This window comes from Pelecanus crispus, chromosome 7, assembly GCF_030463565.1.
Source record: "Pelecanus crispus isolate bPelCri1 chromosome 7, bPelCri1.pri, whole genome shotgun sequence".
NCBI lineage: Eukaryota > Metazoa > Chordata > Aves > Pelecaniformes > Pelecanidae > Pelecanus > Pelecanus crispus.
The window spans coordinates 46,117,338-46,144,043 of NC_134649.1; the positions used below are offsets into that span (position 1 = coordinate 46,117,338).

At 45.0% G+C, this 26,706-nt stretch overlaps 1 protein-coding gene across 1 annotated transcript in view; it reads right to left on the minus strand.

Annotated features, from left to right (window-relative positions):
• The window catches only part of FOXP1 (forkhead box P1), a 224,376-nt gene that overhangs the window by 5,259 nt on the left and 192,411 nt on the right, over positions 1 to 26,706 (minus strand). The window contains exons 11-17 of the mRNA XM_075714560.1: positions 21,468 to 21,551; positions 12,551 to 12,752; positions 12,365 to 12,441; positions 11,619 to 11,720; positions 6,816 to 6,937; positions 4,629 to 4,698; positions 795 to 961 (exon numbers count right to left, since the gene is read on the minus strand). Of these exons, the coding sequence (XP_075570675.1) occupies positions 795 to 961; positions 4,629 to 4,698; positions 6,816 to 6,937; positions 11,619 to 11,720; positions 12,365 to 12,441; positions 12,551 to 12,752; positions 21,468 to 21,551 (824 nt within the window). The remainder of the gene's footprint in view (positions 1 to 794; positions 962 to 4,628; positions 4,699 to 6,815; positions 6,938 to 11,618; positions 11,721 to 12,364; positions 12,442 to 12,550; positions 12,753 to 21,467; positions 21,552 to 26,706) is intronic.

Consider the following 26,706-nt stretch of genomic DNA (forward strand, 5'->3'; position numbering starts at 1 on the left):
CGTGGAGTTTTGAGAGAACTGCAAGACTTATAAACTCCAGCTTCCTCGCCAGCCGCCAATTACCCAGTACGTAATTTGAGGGGAGGGGGGGAATTTACAGCTTTGCAAACTCACTCCGTCACCCCATAAATACCGAACACACCCATCGGGGCGTCGCACCCTTCTTGCCTTACCCTTTCCTGCGCCAGCTCGCTGCCCGGGTGCCATTCACATCGAGCAGGGACGGTGATCCCCCAATACTTCATGCGGTTATATACGCACACATTACAGTGCCGTCTGTTGCTATAATGCTCCTATTAATTTTCCTTTTGATATTTTAAGAGCAATCTATAAATCAGGCAGACCTTCACGTGCGCCATCATTAATGCTTAGCAAGACTGTTGCGCGTCGAGTGGGGTTTTTTCAGGCCCGCCAAACAAGCCCATTTCCCAGCTCTGCCCCGCCGGTGCGCTTCTCGCGTGGACCGAAGGGGAGAGAAACCAGATTTTTTTTTTCTCTAAGAAAGCAGTTGCCTGTGAGGTTTTGCAAAGTTTAAAGAAGAGAACTGCAAACAAGTCAACAATTTTATAGCTCTGTGTGCTTGTCAGACTGGATTGAGCTGACCGGTTTTATGTGGAAGTTGGTCAACGGCCCTTTTATGTTCTAATCAACCTAAGCGTGTCCCCAAACGGAGACGTCTGCTCTTCCTGCTCCATCCGTGAACCTCAGGAACAAACCGCGAAGGCCTCCAGAGCCACGCTCTGGCAGACGTAAGACAACGCCTAGAGCCACGCGCGCGCCTCTGCCGTACTTACATCGCTTGCATAGGGGAACGTCCTGGACTACTGTCACTCCCGTTACTGTTCGTATGCTCCATTGCACCGTTAAGCTCTTCCCTCATCGCGTTGGCTAAATTGCCCAGAGTGGGATTTCCCATGGAAGCAGTAGTGTATAGAGGTATACTGTTCTCAGCCATTGAAGCCTGCCAAGGACACAAACAAATATATGAAGAGCCATGACTAACGTTTTTATCCGTCGCACAACACGCTCACTTATTCCAAAACATTCTCCACATTTACATTATTTGCAATTACCGTTTTTCTAAATACCGTGCTTTCTGACAGGTATTACCCTGATTCCACCAAGGGAAATTTAACATCATTTACATCTGGATTTAAGCATTCATAGCTGTATAGGCTTGTGAGAGGACAGAGCTTTCCATTCCCTATTTGGAATCACACCCCCTGGAAAAAATAAAACGTCCTTTTCCTATCCTCATTTTGCAAAATTATGTTTGGGGATTTGGGTTTTTTTGTGGCTTAGGTCTGGGTTTGGGTTTTGTTTTTAATGAAATGGGGAAAAAAACTGGAAGCAGCTCAGCTGGTAACTCCTTCCTACCAGAGCAAACGGGCAGCAAGCAGGAGGGCAGCGCTACTGAGCTGGGTTCTGCTCCTGACACGAGTGCGAAGCCGCGGTTAGCACTAACTGGATCAGTCCGAGCTGCACACCGATCTACCCCAGAGCTGAACCAGTCCACGTGAAATTTTTTTAGCCTCAGCGACTCAGCTCTCACCTTAGCTATTACAGATCTGACCATTTTATCTCCATTTTCCCTTGTTCTAAAGAAATACCACGCAGAGGCACACTGGAGTTAACTTTCTAAATGGAAATCTTTGTAGGAAGAGAATGAACTGTTAAATATTTTCCTTCTGATTCCCACCGTTCTGCCTGCTAATATTTACTGTGTGTCAGCATTAGCTCATGTTGACGGCACAGTCCTGTGCCCGGCACGGCAGCGGTGGGAGCGCGGAAGCCCCAAGCCCCAGAGGAGCCCCGCGTTTGGTGGGGATGGGATGCACGGCTTTCCAAGGCCGTAGCACCCAGGGACTTGATGGACATTTAACCATTTCACCCACCCTAGCCGGATCTGGCTGACATCATCCGCAGCTCTCTGAGCCGTTCAGCGCCGGAGAGCCACAGACGCTGGCTCGGCAGCGCTCGACCCGCTCCGGGGGGAGGTCAGCCGGCTGCAGTGGCGGAGCCAAAAAATCCATCAGACTCCAGGTCTGCATGATGCAAACCCTGCCCGTGGGAGGGGAATTCATGCAAGCGTGCTCCCCACCGACGCTCTCGCCTGCTCCTAATTCGTGGGACAAAACTCCGTGCTTGTTGCCATCCGAGCCGGCAGAGTTGTTCCCAGGCAAGCACAGCCAGAGACCGGGGACGGGGGGGAGATGGGATGGGAAGGGGGGGCACGACCAGCCCTGACTGCAGCATCTTCAGGAGCACGGCCCCTTTTATTCTTCCTTAGGTTGACCTCTCCATGCACAGCCCTATGTGTCACACGTGATTACAAAAGCTATTCTAACGGGGAGGATTATTTTTATCTTCTTGATTCAACAACCGGCAAACTCATTGTGATTAGGGGATGCAAAGAATGGTTCACATTTCCTGCACTTGGCAAAATAATGACTCAAATTCTTCACCCATAGTGATAACTTGTAATTGCAGTAAAGCAATTTACTGGGGGAGAGGTGGGACACGAGGAGTATCTGCTATAAAGATAATAACAGGGGAGGGGGGTGTTTTGGGAGCCCCCGGTGACCCGCTGGGAAAAGAGAGCGCTGGGGAGAGCTGGAGTCCCCATACCTTCGGGAAGAAAGCTGCTGCTTCTCCCTGGCCCTGAGGGAAAACAGATGGAGGAGGCATCGGAGGGGTCTGGGTGAAGGATGGGGCGGCTCTGCCACCCCACAGGAGAAGAAAAAGCCAGCCTGGCATCCCGGTGGCAGGCAGCGTGCCGTGCTGTCCCCTGGCCTGCGGAGAGGCAGCCGCTGCGCTCACGGGGATGCGCAAAGAGCCGGTCTTTGCGGATGCCCGCAAAAGTCAGGGGAAGGTTGCTCGTTAATAATTAATTAGACTGAGCGTAGGCATCAGCAGGTAAAGCGGCCTTGTGTCCTAGGAGGAAGGTTATTGCCCGAGCGAGGTCCGAAGTGCCCACGCGGCATTGGCCACCCGCACGGCTTCGCCCAAACCCCCATAGAGCGCCTGAGCACCTGCCGGGATCCTGCCTCCAAAACCCAACAGCGGGGAGAGGAGCGAAGGACCTGCCGGTTTATTTTTGACCTTATCGAGGACCTGTCTCAGTGCAATGAATATTGCTCACCCCCATTTATCACAGGGGCCACACGAGCGGCAGCAAATCTGGCCCAGGCTCTTCTCTCCATCAACTCAGTTCACGCGATGCTACGGAGGGGCACGAGTACGTGCCACTTCCAGGAAAAGTGGGAAATGGAAACGGTTTGGAGGTTATCACAAAAGACAAGAATGGATGGAGATGACGACAATGACACGTGTTTCAGAAATAAAACATGAACAGTTCCGTATGATAAGCATATTAATTGAAATTAGTCACATAGTTAACAATGTGAAGAAATGCAGGATCATTTCGTTTCTGCCTTTCAGCCTCATGAATGTAAAATGGGCTTGTAATCTTAATACTATTCAAGAGACAAAGCAGTCTTTAAAAATCACACATCACAAGACTCAAGGGAAAATAAGTTACTAATGAATGGTATTTACAGTTGCTTCGTTTAAACATGCTTTCATTTGCTTTTCAGAAGTTAACTGCATAAACTCAAATAATTAGAAGAAGTGCAGAACATCGCTTCTCCCCTAATAATCTGTTTCTTGGTTCTGACAAAGAGAAGTCTGCCAAACCTTCCACAAAACATGGTTGCCCAAGCAAATATCCACGGCCATCAGCGAACTTCTCGAGAAGCGACTCTCAACAAACAACTGGGGTGCAACCACGCGCAGTGTTGCCTCCCGGATCAATTCACGCTACATGGAACAGGCTTGAACCCCCACACGAACACGCACCCCCCCTGCAAATTCAGGGCACGGTAATGCATTTGGATCTTTGGTTCAGGTAGCAAAGACTGACTTTACCTGGGGTTTTTGAGATAAGACTCAGGAATTTGTAGAGAGGGGGGAAAAAAATGCCAACCTGATATACGGCACATGAAAAATGGCTGGAGACGCGCACACTTTTAGGCTGCAAGTTATTAATTGTGCGCTGACACTTTGTGTATTTCTACATGGCGAAACCCTAGAATTTTTGTCTTATAGTTACAGTTTAAACCAATAAAAACGATCTTTTTTTTTTTCCTATAGGAATTGCGACGTTTATTTTTTACCAACAATAGGAAGATATGCAAAAATAGCCCTTAAAAGAAAAGGGGGAAAAATGATCTGCTTTCTCTTTAAACCCATGAACAATAGAAGGTCACGTGCCGCAGTATCCTATCATTCAGCACATTAATAGCTGTGCTAGAGTAATTACACTTGTGGTATTTTTGCCTCAAGTGAAATTCTGAAATAAGAGGATGGAAATTATGATACTGCTGATAAATATTAATAAGTGAACTTTTAATTTTTTTGCCACAATATTCAAAATGCTAAGCATCTAGCTAATGCTGAAGCAGCCTGATATGTGTTTGCCTCCAGGGACTATGATGCTTTATGCACTTAAGAAAAAAGTTTAACGGAATTAAAATTTAATATCTAATTAGAGCAAGGCTAATATATTTTGAAATGAGTGGGGAAGACACACGCCTCTGTTGCATATTTGCTACAGTCATTAATCTTACCTGTAAAGCAGCATTGAGAGGTGTGCAGTAGGTGTGGCTGGTCTGTATGTTTTTAATAAGAGAAGGGTTACTGCATAAGAAAAACATAAAAAGGAGAGTTAAATGCAACCAACTTCTGCGCGAGCGTTTCAAGCATGTAATGCTTCCTCCCACACCAGAAAACTAGAGCTGAGACTGTTTTTCCACACAAGTTCGCTTTCATTTCTCTTTTTTTTTTTTTTTGATTTAAAGAAAATATCTGAGTTTTAGGCTACGGTTATCATATTTGCCTTTACTAAATAAGGAACATCATTATCTCTCGACATTACCTCGCCATGTGTTCTACTACCCTGCGTTAGTAGCGCATCTTGGCATCTCTGCTCATTTTAGCTGTGTTCAGGAGAAATTCTCCAATATTCGTCGTGTCTGGGAGCCAGTTACCGTGTAAAGGTCCACGATGAGGAGGCTATGATCAAAAGCATCGCAGGACATTTTAAATACTACTTCATGCAAATTATTCTCCAAGTCGCTGGCAGCAGAGTCCCTCGCAATGGAGCGGAGGGACCGTGACGAGAGAGGATTTGAGCCACGTTATTTCCTGCCAGGCAAATGGTGAGTGGTCCTGGTGAACGACTGCCTATGCCATCGCCCCAAACAGCCTGGGGTTGTGGGCATGGAGGCACGACGGCAGGTACTGCTGCGCCGCAGCGGAACGGTATGGACCACGCCAAACAACATGCTGCCCTAAAGGCTGTTTTAATAAAAAATATTCCACTGTGCTATTTTGGACCCTTACTTTAGTCATCTTAAGTTTACATAAGTGGCCGGATTTGAGGAAAATTAATGCCAAGCATATCTGCTTTCTCTTTAGCGAGCATCTAAATATCACTGATTCCACCAGAGGGGAAAAAAGAATAAAAAAATCATTGCATACAAACTAGATAAAAAAGTGCCAATGCAAGAAATTTCCAAAAAGTTTTATTGCTCACTAGGCATTTTTATTTTTGTTTTTTTCACGTGGGAGTAAATCACAGTGAGAAGAGTCTTAACTGAGACCCTCCCACAGGGACCAGCAAAGATCAGTTGTCCTGGAGAGACGGCCTTCGAGAAAAGGTCAAAGAAAATTGCTTTGGGAACCCCAGGAATATTTGTACACAGTTGTTGTAGACACAGGATGGCCTGCTGATTATAATCTTTACAGCTGGTCTCACCACACTTTCAAACTTTATCAAGTTAATTCAGCGTTTCTGTCTTATAAGCACCTTACACTATTTCTGGTTAAGAGTTGCAAAACAAGGCATACAAGTGAAAGCAAAGGAAAATATCAGAATTAAAACTTATCTGAAGCCTTTCCTGGCATATATCTGTCTTCCTGACAGGCCTACAGCAGCATATCTACACTAGCGTGGATAATTATTTTAGTCTACATTGCACTATAAACAAATGCTGTAACAAACATGTCAAAGTAGAGTTACTACTACAGGCATTTGGATTATCAGAGTAGGACACACAAAATACACATAACAACCAAAAACTTAGTTTCTTTAGCAGCAAAGGTGATGTCACTATTTTGTGAAATGCAAGTCTACATGAGATGGGTAAATCATGCAAAGCAAAGCAACAGCAGAAAAAAAAAATTAAAGCAAGTAAAAGCTCTTACTGTGCAACAAGCTCGCCAAAGTTTTCATCAGGGCAGTATTTTCGAGGACGGCCTCGTTGAATATGACGGCCACGTTTAAACTCTTCATCATCAACAGTCCAAAAGGACCCAAACTCATCCTCTACTCTGATAAAGCACTTATGCAGTGAGAGGTTGGTGCGAATGGCACCCTGGGACAAGAGCAGCAGCAAAGGAGATGAAGTGGAAACAAAGGGACACGGGATCGGGGACAGAACAGACATCAAATACAGGGAAAAGGAAAAAGAAAATAAAATGCAATAAGCATAAGCAAATGGTTTGTGAGGGTTAATATGCATTGCCACCTAAAAGCTACTAGCATGTGATGCAACAAACACCAAGCAAGCAGGGTCAGGGTACTGGTGGGCATACAAACAGTAGTGATGAGATGTTTGTCTTGGTTTCCCTTAACTGAAACAATGCGAAACCACCTGTGGTTGGTCTAACACCAGCTAGCAGCCAAAAGCCTCTACGTTAAACTGTAAGCATGATCCAAGCTAGGCTAAGAAGTTCAAACATGGTGGACATACCCACTGATCTTTTGTGGCCTTCGTTTTTGGAACTCTAGTTCATCCACTGTCCATACTGCCCCTTTAACGTTTTCTACTCGCACAAAACACTTGTGAAGACTAAGATTATGACGCACTGCATTCTGCAGCAAGTATAAAAGAGAAAACATTCAAAAACTTTCTATGAGAAAATGCTCATCATTGTCCAAGAACAGCAGCACAGTCAGCTTGACAGTCCTCATTTTGCAATGTTAAGCCCCTTCCCCTCCCCGCACCCGCTTGCTTTCCCCGGCTCTTTACATCTTATTTTTGCAAAGACAAAATAAATATAAAAGCTTAAACCCAAGATTAGAAATTCAAGTTATTCTTATCAATTATCCCCAGTGTGAATGAGAAGAGCCATCATTTTAAGCATGCATGTTGTATAATACAGCACATTTCATACAGAACACAAGAGGAACATTGCTTAAACATTTTCAAAACGAATATACACGCTCTGCAAAGAGAAACTTGTCCTCTCCTGGAAAAGAAAGCAGTTAGAAAGAACAGAAAGGATTTCATCTAAGTACAGACGGCTCAGTTTAGCAGAGAGGCACCGGAGCTGGTGTTGCTGCAGTTTCCCACAGCTGGGCTAATGCGAATCAGGTGCTGAACCTCCTTCCACACCCGCAGCACGGACCGGGGGCTCGAGGGCTCGGCAGCACCCCACCGGCCAGCACGGCACCGACTCCTGCCTCCACGGCTTGCTCTTATATGGAAGTTGGCTCCTATTTCTGGCAGACTACCGTACTGACTGATCTGAGCCTCTGCCAAGTGAAAACATGAGGAGGGCTCTCCGAAACAAAGTGATAATATCCCCACAGCTCATCACCCAGAGGGACCCGCGCTCATGGCATCCGATGCTCAGATGTCCTCTCTGCAGCCAGGGAAGGATGAGCCCGGCCAACCCCTCCGACGTGCTCGGACCTTTGCTGAAGCCAGACATCATGAGACACCTCGCTCTGTCACGGCAAGCTGTGGCTTTTCTGTCCCCGCTCCCTCTGAAACGGCGCCAAGAGCCTTGTTGTTCCTCAAATGGAGCGCCATGCTCCTTCCCCGTTTTATGAGTTTTCTGAGCAAATACCCTACCACAAAGCCACTCGGATGCGTACATGGGGCTTGTCCCCAGCACCGCTGAAAGGGGCTTGGTAAACAGGGAAAACAGAAGAAGCCATTTGCTGAAAATATGCAGGCGAACAAACTCCATCCATCATCACTGGCACCATTGATTTAGTCAATCTGGTTGACTCGTTAGCAGGCACAATGCCAGCCAAACACATGGCCTGGGTCTAGGCAACCAAGAGACTACAATTTTTTTCCTTCCGTTGTCATCTTTTTTTTTTTTTTTTTTTTTTTAATGAACATCGGGTCTAGGATGGTGAAAGGGAGCTCTAATCATGAATGTCTAAATCACTGTGCAAACAAAGGGTACGCACAGTGCATTTGTCATGTAAATTAAGAGGCAGCGGTGTGTGTGCCTGGGAGGGGAAGGCTAAGAGTCTTTTGCTACTTTTCCATTTCTCTGCAATTGCTAGCGCAGTCCCCACACTCCCATCCCTGGTACGGGGGAAGAGTCAGGGCTCAAAATGCCTTTTCCCAGCAGACGCCTGAGTGCAGACGCCTCTCCTCTGGCTGTAGTGCCCAATCCCGGCTCTGTGGCAGGGTCCGGGCGCTTCGGCTTTTCCACACTGATCTGCTTGTGAACTGGTGGAAAAATACACCTTGAACACGCTTTTCTTCTCACCAAGGCAGAAGTCTAGCTGAAAGTCAACCTGTCCATCAGCGCTGCTTCTTTCTGCCCTTACTTTCTTCTGTTCTTATTTTTTAATTTTTTTTTTTTTTTTTTGGTTGTTCCCTCCCACCTCTCCCAGATTTCACTAGTTTTGAAATTTTTGGCAAAATCCCTGATTTTGAGGTAGAGGAAAAACACGCTAGCGCCTCACACCTTACGGGCAAAAATCAGCTAGCTCAGCAACTGCTGGTGGGTGCTGTACTAGTGCAACCCGACACAGGGCTGCCGGCCCACATCTGGGTAACTCAGGCAGTTTCCTGTGAAAATGGGAACACTGTCAAGTCTGGAGCAAAATGTAAGAATAATAACGCTATTTCCCCCAGTGAAAGCTGATCTTGTAGTTCATACAGCAGTTGATCAAACGCACACAGCAAAGTTCAGCGAAGCGAGTCCTCGGAGTTTGTAAATAGTCTCTAAATACACGGTTGAGCAGAAATATTTGTGTTCTTCTTTAAATAAATTTAATGCCGGAGAAATACTTTACAGTCTGTTCGTGCTCTCTTGAAGTCAATGTGCAATTGATGGTTAATGCTGCTGGATGGGGCTCTTGCCGAATACATTGAGACAGACGAGTATTTGCAAGATGTCCAAGAAGTGTTGCCCTCGCTTTCTATTTTCCATGTGATCACTTATTTAAGGAATTCATGGCAGAAAAAAATTGTTTTGTTCCCCCTGCCTCTGGATACTTGCTATCTAACAGTTTTATTTGAACAATACCCCCACGTTTCGGAGCCACACCTGCAGCCTGTGCCTCATGGCTGCGACTCAGTGCCAGCAAATTACTCCAAAAAATAAAAGCAAACAGACATTGCCTCTGACCTGTCAGAACCAGTTCACAGTGCTCCCCCAGCAATCAGCTTAACAGAAAAATTAGGAGCTATTATTGTAAGATTATATATTTACCTTGTTAAAAATATTTGTATGCAAGCCACTTTTGCAGAAAAATTACCCTGAACATGTTTGAATGTAGTAAATGAAAGGGTTTGTTATTTTAATAACCGCTCAGGCTCTGCTGTACTGCATTTTGGGAGAGAGGTTCATTTTTTAAAGGTCTTTATTCCTGCACTCTTCTGTGTTTTTTGAAACAGGGCTCAGGGAAGCTTGCCCACACCAAACCCTGACCCTAAACTTGGGGAACACTGACCCAATGCCCCCTAAGCATTAGCTGAAGGTGAGCGCAAATCAGCACGTATATATTCAAATTATTCTGATTCTGCAATTAGCCCCTCGTGCTTGTTCTGCGCCCCGTGGGCTTCCCCTCATGCCAATCCAGAGCTGCATTTTCATCCCTGCTGTTCCTGAAGGCTGGCATAAATCTGAGCAGTCTTCAGCAGGAAAACCTCCATTACTTCGAGCGGTTGCCAATTTTGCCAGCGCTGGTGGAACTTGGGGTGAAGCCTCTCTTCACGGGTAGGTGAAGCAGGACCTGGACACTTGCACAAGGTCAAGGTATCCAGGAGGGGCCTCTAAATGGTACCTGCCTCGCCGGGACACACCTTGCCCTTCTGCAAGCCCCAGGGTCTGCAGCTCAGCCTCTCTCCTCCTCCTCTGCAGAAGCACACTGTAAGTGCACGTGGCTTCTGGGATTGCATTTTACGTGATGCACAAAGCTAATTCCTAAAACTAGCCCTGCAGGAGATATGGCCAGGGCTGCCTGCTGCCTTCTTCCACTCCTCCCTCCACTTCCCTTCCCTTTGCTGCTGGAATTAAATAGGATTTTTACTTTAGCACCCACACCTGCAGCTGCTGAAAAGTCCTACTGGAACCACGCCAGCAGCAAGAGACAGGCAGGTCTAAAAGGATCTTAAATCAGGGAAAGTTAATTTCCTTTCTGGATAGTAAGGAAGCTGCAAAGCGAAACGCTGCTCATGTTTTCCAACTGCAGTGAAGAATCAAAGCAGCAATCACAAGACTTTTCCTGAACCTAAGAGCTTCTAGACCAAGGTTGAAAATGTACAAAATTGCACTGGGATCTGAATTAAACGTGAAACATGCTACTAAAAAACAAGCTAACTTCCAAGGACCATTTTTAGCTTCATCCTCGGAAGGAATTAATCCTAAACGCAGGCTGAGACAGGAAAAACAGAAGGAGCTGATGAAACAGCATGTATGGGACATATTCATCCTACCTGGTCATTTGCAGTCGTTTGAGAGCAACAGAGTTGTCTAGATTAAGAGAGGCTCAAAGTACCGGGGGTGCAATTTTTACAGCGATACAAGATCCTACTATTTGATTCATTCCTTTGTAATTGCACTAGCTTCAGAAGCCAGTGCGGCTATTGTAATGGTAGATATAAGGGAAGGAGTGTCCCCCCAAAAATAACATAAAATAAAATAAACTCCCCAGACCGACCTCTTATCTAACAGTATCTGAGATGGTTGTGGTAGGAGATTAAAGTGCCAAATATCAAGTTTATTTTTCTTAAACACAATTCTTATTGTGGGGCTTGCTTCTTGCCTAGTATGTTCAATAAACTTCTGCTGTGTGATTTAAAAAAAAAAAACACCAAAAGGAAGTTTATAACAGATCTGTATATGTAGTTGAGAGTCAATTGATTGAGGAAAGAAATCCACTTATCTATAGATCCTAAGGAAAAAAAGCGGTGGTTGTGATTACAGTCTGCATAACTAAAAGGACAAGCAGCGTATCTTCTACTGACACAATAACTTTACCTCTTTCTTTTATTTTTCTAATATGTTCCAGCTGAAGGGCTTGAGTTTCACTGCTAGCAGCAACCACACAGAGGAACTCGTGGCATAAACACAGAACACAAAAGCCAATAATGGGGATTCAATTAGTGGTTTCCAAAGGCAGAAGAATTTTTCTGCCAAATATCAAATTGTTCCCGCAGATAAGGCACCCAGGGTGTGTCAGAACTGCCGATCTAAATTTTCATGTCCGCACGTCGTTACAATTTGTTGTGTCATCAGCAATGTCTATTCTCTACACGTCAGATATCAAAGGCAGGAGGCACAGGCGGGCTAAGGCTTACCTTCCACGTCGCCGCGTTGCGCCTGAAGTAAGCAAACATTCGCGTGAACCAGTTGTAGATTTCATTTAGTGTTAGCTGTTTTTCTGGAGATTCGAGGATGGCCTTGTGAAGCAAAGCGATTGCAAGATCAGTTACGAGCGCGCCAGTACAGAATACACTCACAGTTTTACTTTACCAAATACGAAAAGGAAAGAAAGGAAGAAAGAAAGAAAGGAAGAGGAGATTTGGAGGAAAAAATCCGAAGGAGGGTTTTCACAATACGAACTAAGATTAATGGCTGTATTTAACAGTTCAATGGCAAAATTCAAAATGGAATTATCTAATTGTTTTGAGTTTTTATTTCTGTTTCCTTACAGAAATATTAATTTATTAGTCATTCATAAAGCAGAATCAAAGAGAAATGCAAAACATTTCACTAGCTGATTAAAGCTCAGTAATTATTTAGAGCTCAGATTAATTCTAGGGATCAGAGATTACTGTAGCTTGTGATAATTGACTTGCCATCTTTAAACAGGCTCATTTTCACTGTTGTGTGAAATGAATTTCCTAATAATCACATCGTATTGTAATACTTAATCAAAAGCAATTATGTTATATATTGCAGTTCTAAAAACCCTTATAGTAAAGGTTTGAGCATTTGAGCACGCTTACATACCAAAGGTTTGAAAATCTATTTAATCCAGAGTGTGCACATATAGGGAGATATTTTTTTTCTAATCCAAAGGCGTGTGTTTGGCTCAGCTTACCTGTCTAATTAAAGATGCATACGTGAATGGTGGTCTAACTTCTGCGTTCTTATAAAATTCTTGGTTCTGGGCAATATCTGCTAAATAAGAGCAGTTGTCCTGTTACCAACACAGCCTGCCGCTGCCGGGCTGCGGGCCGCAGCAAGCCGCCCCAGCAAAGGGGCTGCGCCACCAGAACCCCTTTACCTGAAGAAATGGGGACGTTGTATTTATCCGAGTACCGCCTCCGGATGGGTCCGACGTTGTGCATGCTCGTGGTAGTGATGACCGACGGTCCCTGCGTGACGGGAGTGATGGGCGCAGTCGGGGTGGTGGGAGTATGAGGTAAGCTCTGCGGAGATGCCTCGGATGCAGTCTTGGAAAGCGTGACGCTCGATACCAGATTCAGCTGCGGAGGGAAGGACGAGGATTTTGTTACAAACGGCACTGCTGGCTAATTAAGGGCTGCAGAGAAAATTCGCGATACGGAGTCTTCCTCAGTTCGAAGCAGACAATGCAGCCCAAGCGCTCGCTTCAGCACAAAGTGCTGCTGTAACACCTCCATGAGGAGCCAATAAATAAATATATACATTTCCAAATAGATTTTAAAAGAAGAATAACGTGGCCTGCTGCCCAAACTACAAATCATGGATTTTTAGCTAAACCTTAAAACAAGACCTCACGCAGTACATAACCATTTTAGTATTTTATTTTAGTTCCATTGTTTCACAGTCCAAACCCCACGCATCTCTTATTTCCATGCTATCATTATGCATGGCTTCTAATCAGAATTCCTGGATATTTCATTGAAGGCATCAGGCTTAAAATAAAAGGCAAGACCTTCCTAGGGACATACTAGGGAGAAATGCAATCCCTCTCTTCAGCATTGGGCCTTTCTCCCCCCACCCCCAGCTCTGTTCTTCCCTTTTAAAAGCAAAGCCCGGAGTAGGTTAACACTGAAATCATTTAATTAATCACACTGCATGAAATACTGCAAGCATTCAGCCCAGCAGAAGTGGCACCGCTCTTTTTTTTCCTCCTAGGACAGAAGGCATCAGCGTTACCTGCACGAAGCCCAGCCCCGGACAAATGGCAGCTTGCCACAGCAAGCTGTAAAACACAACTGCCTCTAGGATTGTGTACCAAACCCAGCTCCAACTCACGTGTTTTCGATACACAACCCTATTTATATAACCAGCATCCACATTCCTCCCCGACCCTTTCTTTTTGCCCTACAACGTCCTTTGAACGACGATGCTCCGTCTCAATAGGTCACTCCCGCTGAAGTATTTTAAACAAACAATCCGATCTCTTAACTACAACATCAGAAAAGACGACTGAGAAAAGGGCTCTCTGACTACTTCCACATTTCCCTCCCTTAGGCGGTTTTGCGAATAATGTTGGTGAAATCCTGACCCCATTGAAGTCGGTAGCAAAATTCCTACTGAATTTAACAGGGCCAGAATTTTACAACTTTTGTTCGTGATTAAAATTCCTTTTTGCTGGATGTTAAACCTTTTCAGGTGAAGGCAAGGCGCACTACCCAGCTATGCCCCCAAACATCTCGTGTTTATCCGTAAGGCACTGTATTATTTCTCCTCGTATGAAAGTAATCAGGTAAGAAAACTCCTGTTAGCATCCCTCATATGAGTTAATAGCCACAAATAACGTTTCTTTATGAAAGTAATAGGATTTATCCAAAGCAAAGGCAGTGGAAGACAAAGGGCTCTAACATTACGGAAAGGATACCAACACAAAAAGCCCATCGCCCGCAGAAAGGGCGCAGCTGAGCGACAGATAAATTGTGATTGCTTTTCCCTCTCGACGGTGAGACGGAGCAAGCCGAGGGAAGCCCCAGTCACAGCGCCCGGCGCTGTACGGCTGCGCTGGAGCGCCGGCAGCTCGAGCACTGCTCCCAGGAAAGGAGGTGGTGAGCGGCAGCCCTGCGAACGCCCATCCTTCCGCGCAGGTGCTCACAGGCCATGCTTCGCCTTCCAGCGGGAAATATTTAACACTTCGTGGCGAGGCCGGAGGATGCGAACCCAGCGAGGGATCGCGAAAGGCGGTGAGATGTGGCTATTGATTTCCCAGAACCTCCCGCACCGGCGTGAACTGCTAAATGCAACCTGGAGATGAGCACGCTCGTTCAAACGCCGCGGCGCTGGGCACTGCCGCCACGTGCCGCCACTGAGAGCCCAGCCCGTTTGTTGACCGGCGTGATTTAAGGACACTGATTAGGGACACATCTATAGTAATGTCTCCCTGTTATCCATCTATCCATCTATTCCATATGAGAAAAGGACCAGTGACGATAATAACAGTACAACTGACAGGTCTCACCATGAAATTAAATCTACTGTACTTTATCTCGGTTTCTAAATGGACATTTTAACAGCCCAATAACTGCGAGCAAATCTGCATCAATTTTAAGTGCCCGTCTCTAGCAGAGGCTCGGCAGCCAGGCCCTCCTGTTGGAAAGATCACTGCTCGTGCTTCATCATTACGGCTCCAACTACTCCATTTCAAAAGAGTCCCCTTCCTTTTTTAGTGCGTAAAAAACTTAACATTTAATCTGCTTCTACTAGGAAACTGCGAGAAAGGATCCACAAAGGTCAGCGCTCCCTGCTTAAAGAATTTGAATCGAGTTAAATTTCTTCAGGCTTTTCAGCGTAGGTAGCAACTAGGAATAAACACAGGAGAGGACGAGCAAAGGGGGGGGCTTTAACAGGCTTGACAAATGACACTGTGATTCACACCCACTGCTGGGCTGCCACTAATAAGCTACAGAGGAAGCAGCCAATCTCAGCTAATTACCAGATAAAATTGTATTGTAAGGACTCTAATTAGGAGATGCTTATGGAGGTGATCTAATGATTAAACGCTGCATCCGAGTGACCCCAGCATCAATGTGCAGTGGTGCAAGATGTCACCGGAATATTTTGTAGAAACAGTAATTTTATTTCAAGGAGGGGAGGCAGTAATATTTGTAATAATGGCTATGAGGTAAACTAATTAAAAGACAGTTCCTAAAGGAAGACTGTGGCTTTGAGCAGCTGTGGCCGTTCCAAAACAAAGTGCCAAATCTCAACAGAGGAGCTGCAGTCAAGTGGAAAATTTCTGCCTGACCTCTGCTCTCGCTATTAATTTGCAGGAAAACTAATGACACATATACATATTCCCACAAAATTGTTCTAATTGCTAATTTGCCAAAGGAGCCCAGTTTCCAAATTAAACATGACTGCAGTCTGTGAGGAAAGAGAGAACAAAAAGCTGGAACGCAGCGAGTCTGCTGCGTTTCACCTCCGACGACCATTTGCGAGCCTGAACCAACAAGTTAATGAAACACGACCTTGTCGATCGCTAGCGAAGTTTTTCCTTTTTCCGTGTTTTATTTGATGACACTCTCTCCTCTTCCAGCCAGGGTCTGATCCCTGCCGACGCGGTTACCAAAACACAAGCGAGGGTAAGGGAGGAGAGGGCTGCGCTCCCTCCACAGACCTTCGCCGCTGCTTTCTTTGTTGCATCTATAGCGCAAGGGCTGAAAAATCGGTTGTGAATTAGAGCAGAATAACAAATTATGAATGGTGTTGGTTTTGTTGCCGTCTTGAAATATTAATCTGAATGGTAAACTATTAAATCTTAACACTGGCGTCAATTAGAAACGTGAAAGCGGCCGTGGATGATTGCGCAGGGCAAAGATCAGGGAGGGACCGGGCTGGGAGGGTTTCTTTTCCTGATGGAAACTCGACACGGTTTCTCCCTGTTTGTATTTTCTATTTAAAACCAAGTTACTATGATTAGAAAAGTCGCTCGCCTTGGTATTTTGCAAACAGCCTGTTTCCCACATACTGTAATTTTTGGATGAGGTATCACTGCTGTCAGAGGGGAGGGAGCCCAAGTCACGGAGTTAGCGCTTTAATGAGCAAGACCTCTTGCACTGCAGCAAGGCGCAACGTGGGGCACTCTCCAAGCACGCCGCAGAGCACAGCCCTTGCACCAAAGAGTTAAATGGGTTTGTAATGTTTGTACTGGGGATGGGGGGAGGGAGGATTTCCTCCAGCCTTAAAAAACCCCACAAACAACAAAAACCCCAAAAACAAGAAGGGGGGAAAGAAACCCCAACAGTAAAAGAACCAAACCCCACACATTTTAGGTCCTAAAATTCTGCAAGTTCAATCACTGAACCTCGTTGGATGCTTTGTTCAAGTTTTGGGGTTTGGAGATCATTTCCTCGTACTGTTTTAACTTCATCAAAAATGCCCCAATTGTTTCAGCGTTCAATATCCTGCTTAGGATTTTATTATTAACCTTCCCTTTCAAGAAATAGTCATGTCTTCCTATTAAAGGTGAAGACTGAGTCATTTTCTTTTTTTTCTTTAGATATAAACAAGGCAGAGAGGTAACCCTCTCCTTCACCCTGTAAAATAGATTTCCAGTAAGTGGCTCTCCCACTAGGGCTAAGTCTGATTTCTTTTTGTGTAAACATTTTACATGACAATAGTGGCTGCACATAAAAAAGCCCCTGAAACTCTTTTAAAAAAGAAAAAAAAGAAAAATACATATATTTCTAAGTGTCACGGTGGGGCCATACCCACTGCTGCAGGGCAGCGACTCCTCCGCGACGGATGCTGCTGCTCTGGTCCCAACTAGGGCTGAGGATTTATCTGCACCGAGCTCCTGGGACTGAGACACGCTGCAGCAAAGACTCCTTTTCTTTACGCTCAGGGTGAGAGAGAAAGCTAACGCTGGGCCTAAAACTACGTTAAATGCTGTGTCTTCCTCTCCCGCTTCAGCCTGGACACATTAGTGTGTAAGATGCAGAGCCTGGCAGGCAGCAATCACTTAGCAGGTGTTGTTATTGGCAGGAATACTAAGGAAACCGAAGCTGAGGAGTGAGACTTAATGAAAACCAGTATATAAAAACAGCTTTTGTTGTGCTTGAGAATCTCTCTTTATTGCTGCGTATCGTTATTTTTTCAAACTATAAAGTACGGCTACAGCAGCTAAAATGCTCAGTCATTACCTCAACAGTTAAAAGACTATTTTTTTTTTTAATGCTTTATTATTACAGTTGCTAAAAACAGTATTCCAAAACAATCGTAACTGCTATGGTTAGGGTAAAAAAAACACATTAAAGAAGGGATATCTAACAGCGCATTTCATTTGAAGTGCCAAAAGTTTCTTTAAAAGTTTTCTGTCTATTTTTAAAAGATGACTCTAGCACCTAGTATGCAGAATTACTTGTTGGTTGATGCTTTTTCCTTTTTCTTCCCTTCCTATGAACTTTGACATAAGTTAATCCCCCCAAAGAAAGCACATTTCCATTTCAACCTATTATGCTGATCACTAACACCAATGAAAATACCATGTAGGGCAAGGTATCTTAATAGCAAATCCAGAATGAAAATTCTTGAGAAATTGTTGTTCTGGCTTTTGTGTGGTGGGTTTGGTTTTGTTTGTTTGGTTTTGTGGTTTTTTTTTTTTTTTTTTTTTTTTAAATCCTTGAAAAAAATTCACCTTACAAAAATATGTCACAGGATATTCCTTCACAGACTGCTTTGTTGTCACTTTATTTAGGCCTTCAGTCTCACCAAAACAAGACATGTAGCAGTAATCAGAACAACTTTGCGTGCTCCAAGCATTAAGTTGTGAGATACTTCCATTTTCTTTTAAAGCGCTGCACCACTGGGCATTTTCATTATAAAGTCAGACATTTCTAAAGACGGCATTTAGCACCGCCCCAGCTCATGATGTGTCTCCTTCCCCAGCCCCTCCTGCCTGCCCCACGGCTCCTCGGGAGCAAGGCAAGAGCTGCCCTTTGCCGTACACCAGACATCAAGAGCCACCTCCCCGCGCACGCACCTATCCGCCAACGGCTTAGGCCATCCACCACGACACTATGTAAGAACATGTTTACATCTCATCGACTTTAATAGGACTAAAGAGCTTTGTGAAACAGATATCTTGGTGGAGCGTTGTAGTGAAAGGCACGGGCCCCTCCACCGCCCTTCCCAAGGTCAAACTTACTGCAAGGAGCTAAAGCCACCCAAAGGTGGGGGTGCGATGGATGGACGGGGCTAGACTGGACAAGCTATCCTTCCCTGAAACTGGGCGAGTTTTGAATCGATGTACAACTACCAACAACCTGGCTGTGGTCCAACCGGTCCAAAACCACCCGCTCAAGCTGCTGCCTGAAGCCCAAAAGGAAAAAGACCGTGCCAACGGCCAGTGTGGGTTACAAATGGCACGTGGTTAACACTCAGTCACCAATTTTACGTGCCAGTAACAGAACAGTTTACAAACAAGCATTAAGATCCTTTAAGCAGAATAAATACGTTCCTCAGTCATGAAAAGGCTGTAATTTTAAATCCCAATTCACCGCTATGTTTGGATTCGCAGCCGCTCTTTCCTTTAAAATCACCGATGGACCGTAATGTATTAATTCTAACATACACCTTGCATTAGTTATGTTGGCAAAAAAAAATTAATTACTGGATGTAAAGAATACTTTGCACTGCAATAATGGTCATCAGATCTTTTTACCAAAGTCCTATCCCACTGAGTTAAAAGGACTAGGGTCTAGCACAGTCTAGGCAGCGCCTGTGTATTTTTTTCACTAGGACAGCACGATTTATGCAAAACACTATACTTCTACATTTTATAATTAATTTTCAAATGCTTCACCTATACATATTTTAATAATTTCTGATTTATCAGATGGTATCTATAATAAATTTTTCTATATTTCAATAAATGAAAAGAAGGCAGCTTCAATCCAACAACAGAGTGCCACACAATATAGGCCTGTCAGGCACCAATTTTTACTTCTAACGTGTAAGTTAAAGGATAAGGAATTTATAATGCTGCCTGTGAACGAAACCACTTTTCATACACAAATGTGATCTTTTTTTTTTCCAAAGGGTAATACAACAGTACATTTACATAAACTAATCCAAACAATCTATGTATTTGACAATGGCAAACCTCACACAGACTGCCTATTGTTGGTTTACATCTTGGAGTTCTTTATGTTGGCTTGTAACACTGCTCTAGCTGTCAAAGGTTTGACTTGGACTCTAAATAAATGGTTATAGAAGTGCTGTGCAGCGATATTGGACTTCTTTGCAAAAGAAAACCTGCTGTGTATGAATTCAAAAGCTATTAATTTTTCAGTCAAAAATATTCATGCCTATTTCTTTTAATAAAGAAACACTGTGCTGAGCAACTGAGAGATAATGTTGACTAGTGGTGCAGAATTTTCAATAGAGCAGTTAAAAATAAATTTAGTAGGAGGTCCCCAACAAAGCTATAATTTTCCAGAATGTAAAACATTTTTAATACTAATCAAGACAGCCCTTTTCCCCCTGCGTTCACCGGGGTTTTTTTCTTTTTTTTTTTTCCTTTCCCCCCACTGCTTTTCCCTGTTTATTAGCTGTTAACACTAATCTTCATGGCGACACCGCCTGGTATCTCCCTAGCCTACAACACCCGCGAAAGCTTCCTGCCCTCCGCGGCTGAGCATCGATCACGAGCTGCCTTGCCAAACGCCGCTCGCCTTCTTATGATTTCCTCCCTTTAGTTTTTAATCCTTCCTCCTGAGGGGCACCGCTGTTATGAAAGGCCTCAAGGCAGAGAGCTTTGAGACTCCCAGATTATTCCGCTGTTTTAATTTTTAATCCAGTAAGAGCTATAGAAACCAAACCTCCTCCCCATTCTGTTGGGTCTACATGCTTTGCCAACAATGCGCTGAAGCATTTGCATTCAGGCTGAGATGGATGCAAGGAACTAGAAGAATGCTATTTTTATAGACACTGTAAGTAGTTACTACTCTAGAGGGCTGGTATCCACCGGATCAGGCAATTTTTGGCATCTCAACAGCTTAAATGGAAGGGTTTATACCTACCACTCAACTCTCTCCAAGAAGGCACCGAAATTTCCCGTTGACTTTGACATCTGCTCCAGTGTTGCTGAATAGCCTGCAATTTTCTGTCTAGTAGCCTCCCTATGCACTTCTGCAGCCATTTATTTCCAACTACATGGAAACTGAGAAATCCTTTTCTAGTAAAAATGGGTGCGCGAAGTGTTTAATGATTTTATGTTCTCTATCTCTGTAATGTGTTCTGTTTCAGACATTAATTTTGTCTACCAACTGCATCTTGGCAGGCTACCATATTTGCTGGGTTAATAGTCTGACTCCTTTTTATTTCTATCACCACAAATCACACATATATGGGTGTGTGTTTGCTTTATTTATAGAAAAAAAATCAGTCAAAACAGATAAACCAATACTTTGTCATTATGCTGCATCATTGCATATTGATTAAAATTGCTAGTACTAACTATAGATTGTCAACGCTCAATTAATTTTCACACAATGACTCAAAGCAAAATCAAATAAAGCCAGTGTACCTTTAAATCTTACAAATCTTAAAATCAAGAAGCAAAGCACTCTCTCCTTTTTGAATAATCATTGGAAGCTCTGAGGAACATTTTCAGTGTGGAGAGGTTGGCAGAAAACAACAGCTGAAGAAGAGTCATTTTGGTCAGGGAACAAGATGGTGGATTTGCCTGGGTTTGGGGGTACCCAGGACCTGCCTCGGGCTGCAAAGCCATTTGCTTGCCCGCACCCCCCCTTTTTTAAAGGGCAAGCTGGGGCAGAGAAGGTTTCCCTTCTCAGTTTCAACAGTGTAAAACCTGATACCGGGTAACCGTGATTATCATAAAAACATGCAGCTAGAGTCTCTTCTACTGTAAATGGCTGTCAGACAGGGAGAAAGCAAAATAAATATACGAAATATAATTTAATTACATCCCCTGCCTAACACTTCCTAAGATTTCATGCAAGTCGGACTGATGCAAGGCGACTTACAGGCTAGTACGTGAGGCCAGAAGAAGGCCCAAAGCATCAGCTTTAGAGCAAAACTTCTTTCAAACTCCCTGAAGAGAGGGGGACGACGAAACCCGGGTGCCCGTGGCGGTGCCTCCTGCAGAGCACCGCTTTGCATCTCCTCACCGCGACCGGCTCCAAAGCGGGCCACGCTTCGCATCACGCGCTCCGGTGGGGAACAGGAAAGAGAGGTTTACTGTGAGGTTTTGTTTGCTTTCGGCACAGTTCGGTACTTACGGGCTGAGGGGTGGCTTTTGGTTCAGTTGACTTCACATGCAGGTGTGTCATCATGGCTTGCAGGCGCTCTTTATCTTTTGCAAGCTGAAAGGGGGAAAAAAAACATCCTCTGTTACTCGTACGAATAAAACCCAGCCTCTACTTATTCCTAATTAAACAGCTGGCACCGAGGCATGAGACAGAAGAGTTTTATTGCTGAGTAGTTTGGAAATTGTATATGGTCTGTTCGTGAGGTAAAGCTAACGCGTGGTGCTGGGTGTCACTATTTCCCAAAGCAAAATGCATTAGCCCTCGAGTGAGAAGAGCTAGACCTGCCGGCACCAAGAGCTTCACTCTAGCCCTGACAGCTAAAAGACAACAGTGAATCATGTTTATTAACCAGCCCCGCTCCAGCTCAGGAGGCGCGGCAGAAAGCAAGCAAGGCAGCGGCCCCGAGATGCGTTTGCCTCCTTTCAGACCAGAAAGCAAGCGGCACAAATGGACCGTGGCTTTTATGTCACGTACACGCTCTGCAGCACGTGCAGTGAGCGCAGAGACGGCGGTGGGTAAACCACACGATGCACCTCCGCGGGGCATGGCGGGCGGCCACGGCTCTAGAAAACGCCCTGCTTTTACTGGAGAAGGTGGCACGGCCCCTCGGCAGGTCAGCCAGGCTGGGAACCTGAGCAGGGGCACCCTGAGCGCGGGGCAGGAGCAGCAGGGTGAGCTGCCAGCATCCCTTTGGCATACGCCTGAGGGCAGCAGGGTGGGAAAGGCTAACAACATCGGGAACCGCCCCAGAGCCCTCATCTCAGGGCACACAAGGCCACGGGACCGATGCTTTCACCCTTTCTCATCGGTCACATCGTGCCCAAGAGTTGGGGCAAAGCTGCTGCTCCAGATGTCTCTTGCATTTTTTGGTTGAGATCTGCACCAGGCCGCAGCTGGTGTCTCAGGATCACACCGCACGCATCCTTGGCCAGGACGGCTTCCCAATGCATTTCACTGCACTGGACAGACACCAAATCTCATTATTTTTGTAAACAAGAAATTTTTTTGTACGTGCGAATAGGACTTTTTCCAGCTGCTCTTCAAAAAAAATACCGTGGAAAGATATTAAGAAATAACGCTAATGTAAAAGGTGTGTTATTAACCTACATGCCCAACATAAAGGCTCCTGTTTCCAGCAGGACTTGGATCAGGTTCTTACAAATGACAATTTTTGCAGAGCAGAGTTTTTACTTCAGACAAGCCAGATTCCTGGTGCCAAGAGGAGAACTGTGCTCGCATTCCAGCAAAGCTTTAAATAACCTGCCCACCTTATCACCGTCATCTGTTTGTAGCAGCAAAGTTGGGCTAAGTGTATATAAAAGGAGACTTGGTCATAAATCCCCATTCATAACCTTACAGTCAAGGTTGTCTTGCTCTTCACGAGGTGAGGGGTTTCTGACCATGCCAGAAAGGCGTCATGATGGGATAAAACTTGGCACACGGGTTTCCAAGGCAGGAATTAAATAAAGGAAAAAATAGTGTCACCACTGCATGCTCTGGAAGGGCAAAAGCAAAAATCACTGGGCTTTTCAAAGAGCTGCTCTTTTCTTGGTCAAAAATCTCAATGGCCAGAGAGAAAACCTGACACCTACAGCAGATCTCCTGCAATCTCATCACCAGATCTGCGCCGGACTTCACAGAAGAGCCGAAGGGCAGCTACAGGCTCTTATTGCAGCACTGCAGCAGAAACTTCTCCCTCTGAGAGTCCTCTGAGGACCTCTTCAGAGAAAGGAGAGGTCTCACGCCTCAGCTGCTGTGCTTCACACAAAACAAATTAAAACCGAGAAATAGTCATACTCTCAGTGCAGCGCTGTTGTGCAATCTCTCATTCGTAGCTGGACACACGGGCTGCTTGGCGGGGTCATCTGTGCATTAAATTTTGGTCTGCAGGCTACTGCAGAAGAACAACATCTTCTAGCCAAAATAAATAGAAGGCAGGCACCTGAAAGCTTCCTGCCTGCACCAGCGCGGCGGCAGGAGGGAAAGGCACCCGGGCAGCACGGGGCACACCCTGCAGCGCTTCCTCCGGGCCCCCTCGGCGAAACGGAGCGGTGCACCTCCTTCCGAACGGCCGGGGTCCTTGTTTGTAGTGTTTTCACTCATCATCTTAGCAATGTTTTTAACGCCGTTTCTGGTGGATGGAGGTTATTAAAGATCCTCTCGACATTTCAGGCAGACACATGCTAGCATTTTGTCATAGTCTAGGAATTCAAACACTCACCCAGTTAGGCAGGAGTTTAAATTATGAAAAATAGAGGTCTCTCAGTTTCAAAGCACTGAAGAGAAGTAAAAAAATCTGAAGAATTTCTTTAAACTGTTTTTCCCCTAGGTCAGGAAGCAGTAGTGATATAAAACTAGAACGTCACTAGTAGCCCCTCCAGCCAGTGGGGTCAGACAAAAGAAGCCATGAGGGCTTGCTCGGCCATCGATGGGAGCAAATTCTCACTGGTGGCACTAACTGGAGTGCAGATGGTCCAGAAATGGGGATCGTTAGTAGACACGCAGCAAAGCGCTCTTGATGTACTGATAGTGTTCTTGGGCAAGGACTGCTCTGTCATCTACAAAAGGGTCTGCTCTGTACGGGGGGGGTCCTGTAATACAGTCCCATCTGAAGCCTCATTCTTTTTTCCTATATCCATTTGGAAAGCTCTGCACAGTGGGAGTTTTCAGCTGGCCACCCAGTTATAAGCCCGATTTTGTGAGGTTTCCCTCACCTCTGCGCGGTACAACCACGATGTAGGTGCCTAACTGCGGTTCAACAGAAAACACATCCAGAGCAAGGTACATGCTTTGCAAACTTGGACACCAAGACACATGCCTTGCCCCAGAGCCGTTAAATCTTAAAACTACACAGGTAGGAAAGGCAGGAGAGGGAAGGCACAGAAAGCGCAGGCCAGAAGGGGTTCAAGGCGAGGGGGCAGCACGGGAGTCTGGCGACCAAGGAGCAAGAGAGAAAACATTAGGCACAGACGATGGAGAAACTGCACAGGAGGAAAACCAGACAGAAAATAATGGCAAGGAGCAGGAATGTGAAAACGGAAACCCAGTGAGGGCGTTCAACAGGAGCAATATGGCCACATCAACAGGAAGGGGAGATCACTTCAGCAGCAGGATTTTGGACAAACCAAGGACAAAGGAGAAGGAAGCCAGTCATGGGCAAGGCAAGAGACAACCAAGACATAGCCTCTTCCCTCCCATTACGTGCCTAGTTAGGCTGTGCACTAGAAAGGTTTAGGATCCACTTTTCAAGACTGTCAATGGATGCTTTAGGAAAACAGGCTCAAGCAGTGTTTTCACTACACTGCAAATGGCCAGCTGTCTTCATTTTCTCCCATTAGGCCATACTTTTTAAACCTATCATAGCCTTGTTGCTGTCCTGAAATGTTTTTCCACTTAAAAGTGGTGCTGCAAAATGGATGCCCTACTCCAGCTACGAACTAGCTAAGGAGAGGGATATGTTCCTGTGTTTGTGTTTTACCCAGCAGCCCGATTCTCACTATTTATAATGGCAACAAATGATCATGTCAAAATGGTTTAAACAAAGTGAAATATGAGAAGATCTCTACCTTGTCTGTGATATTTTAAGTATGTTTGTGATGGAAATGCTGAGACCAAAGCTTCACGATACTTCTGCAAAGGGGTATTTGCAATAAAACGCAGAACAGATCTGACCTATTTCAAAACGTTCATTTAAAAATTACTTTCTTTAAAAGACATTACGCTTATCTCTGTCTACGACTGATAAAACTATTGTGTGTAAATAAATTAAGAACATAAAGAAAAAAGAAAGGCTTGCGTTTGGGTCCATCACACTCAAAACCTGAAGTGCGTCCCTCAGGTGGAATGAATTTGTTAAATTCTACCCCTGTCTCGATGGGGCTGTACGTGGATGAAATGGTGCGGCATTTCGATCTTGCCACGGTGTCGGACCCTGAACGGCACGTGATACTTCATAGCTCCGCTGGAAGGCAAAGCTGCTCGCCAGCGCTGAGCACCGCAGGTCAAGTGGGAAAGGCCCACTTCGGGTCCCTCTTCTACCTAGCTCATGAAACTCAAACAGCTGGCCACAGGGCTTGTTGTTGCCACTGTTGGTAACTGCTCCACTGCGGGAGTATCAGGTCAATGGTCTTAGTCCAGCTCCTCCTGCTACAACGCGTTGGGCGCTGCAGACCACGTCACTGAAAACCCTGCTGTTGGGCCAGACTTTTGTTTTAGTATGGTTCTGTGCAGAAACAGGTCACAGCCAGACAAACTAGGTACTGGAGGACAAATCCTTGTACAAATTTAGGCAGATTTTTTTTTTTTTTAAAGTCTCAGAGGACTGATACATGGGATTAAAGGGGAGGGAGAAGAGGGGAGTTACAGGTACGTTTCAGAAGCAGGACCACCCTTCTCCTCCACCTGTCCTTGCTGGCCAATGCAAAGATGGTCTCACTCTGTTATCAACACCCCTGCCTAAATTAAGCCTCCAGTTCATTCTATCTACTGTGCTAGTACAATCATTAAAAACAAATCCAGAACTTTTGGTCCTCACACCACTTTGAAATTACGTTCTTCTCTTGGGGACCTTACGCTGCCTTCCCATGCAATGACTCTAAGCTAAGAGGTATTCCCCAGCACTAAACGGGTGTGAAGCTGTAACTGTTAGTCACTTGTAACAATTCGTAGAATAGACTGCTGGTAAATCTTTCAAAAATATTGTCAAGGGCTTATGGAGAGGTGGCAACCAAGCACCATCTCTGTCCTGTCCAACTGTTAACACAGGGCATCCTCCTGTAGCTGCAGGCACAGCTGTTCCCAGCAACTGCAGGAGGGAAGAATTAATGCTTTTCAACCTGACTGTAACTGAAGAATCTAGATTTACCTTCAGCCTGAATATTACTGCATCTTGGTAAAAGATTATCTCATATCTCAGTTTACCAGGAAGACTGCAGATTTTTTTTTTTTTTTTAATCCTAATTCCCAAGAAACTTGTTAAAATAACAGGCCATTTCTCATAACATTTTCTGCAAGACTCTGATATTTTATGACTGGTAGTTTGATTTTTATAAAACTTGTATTAAAATAGTTTATATTGCTTCAGCTAATAGTGAAAGAGTGTCATGACCAGCGTGTTCCTGAAAGTAAAATTTAGGAAATATCTATGAAAGAAAAAGGGTAATTTGTAAGATAAGAAGATAAAAGGCATTTTTCTAAATGCTTATCTTGA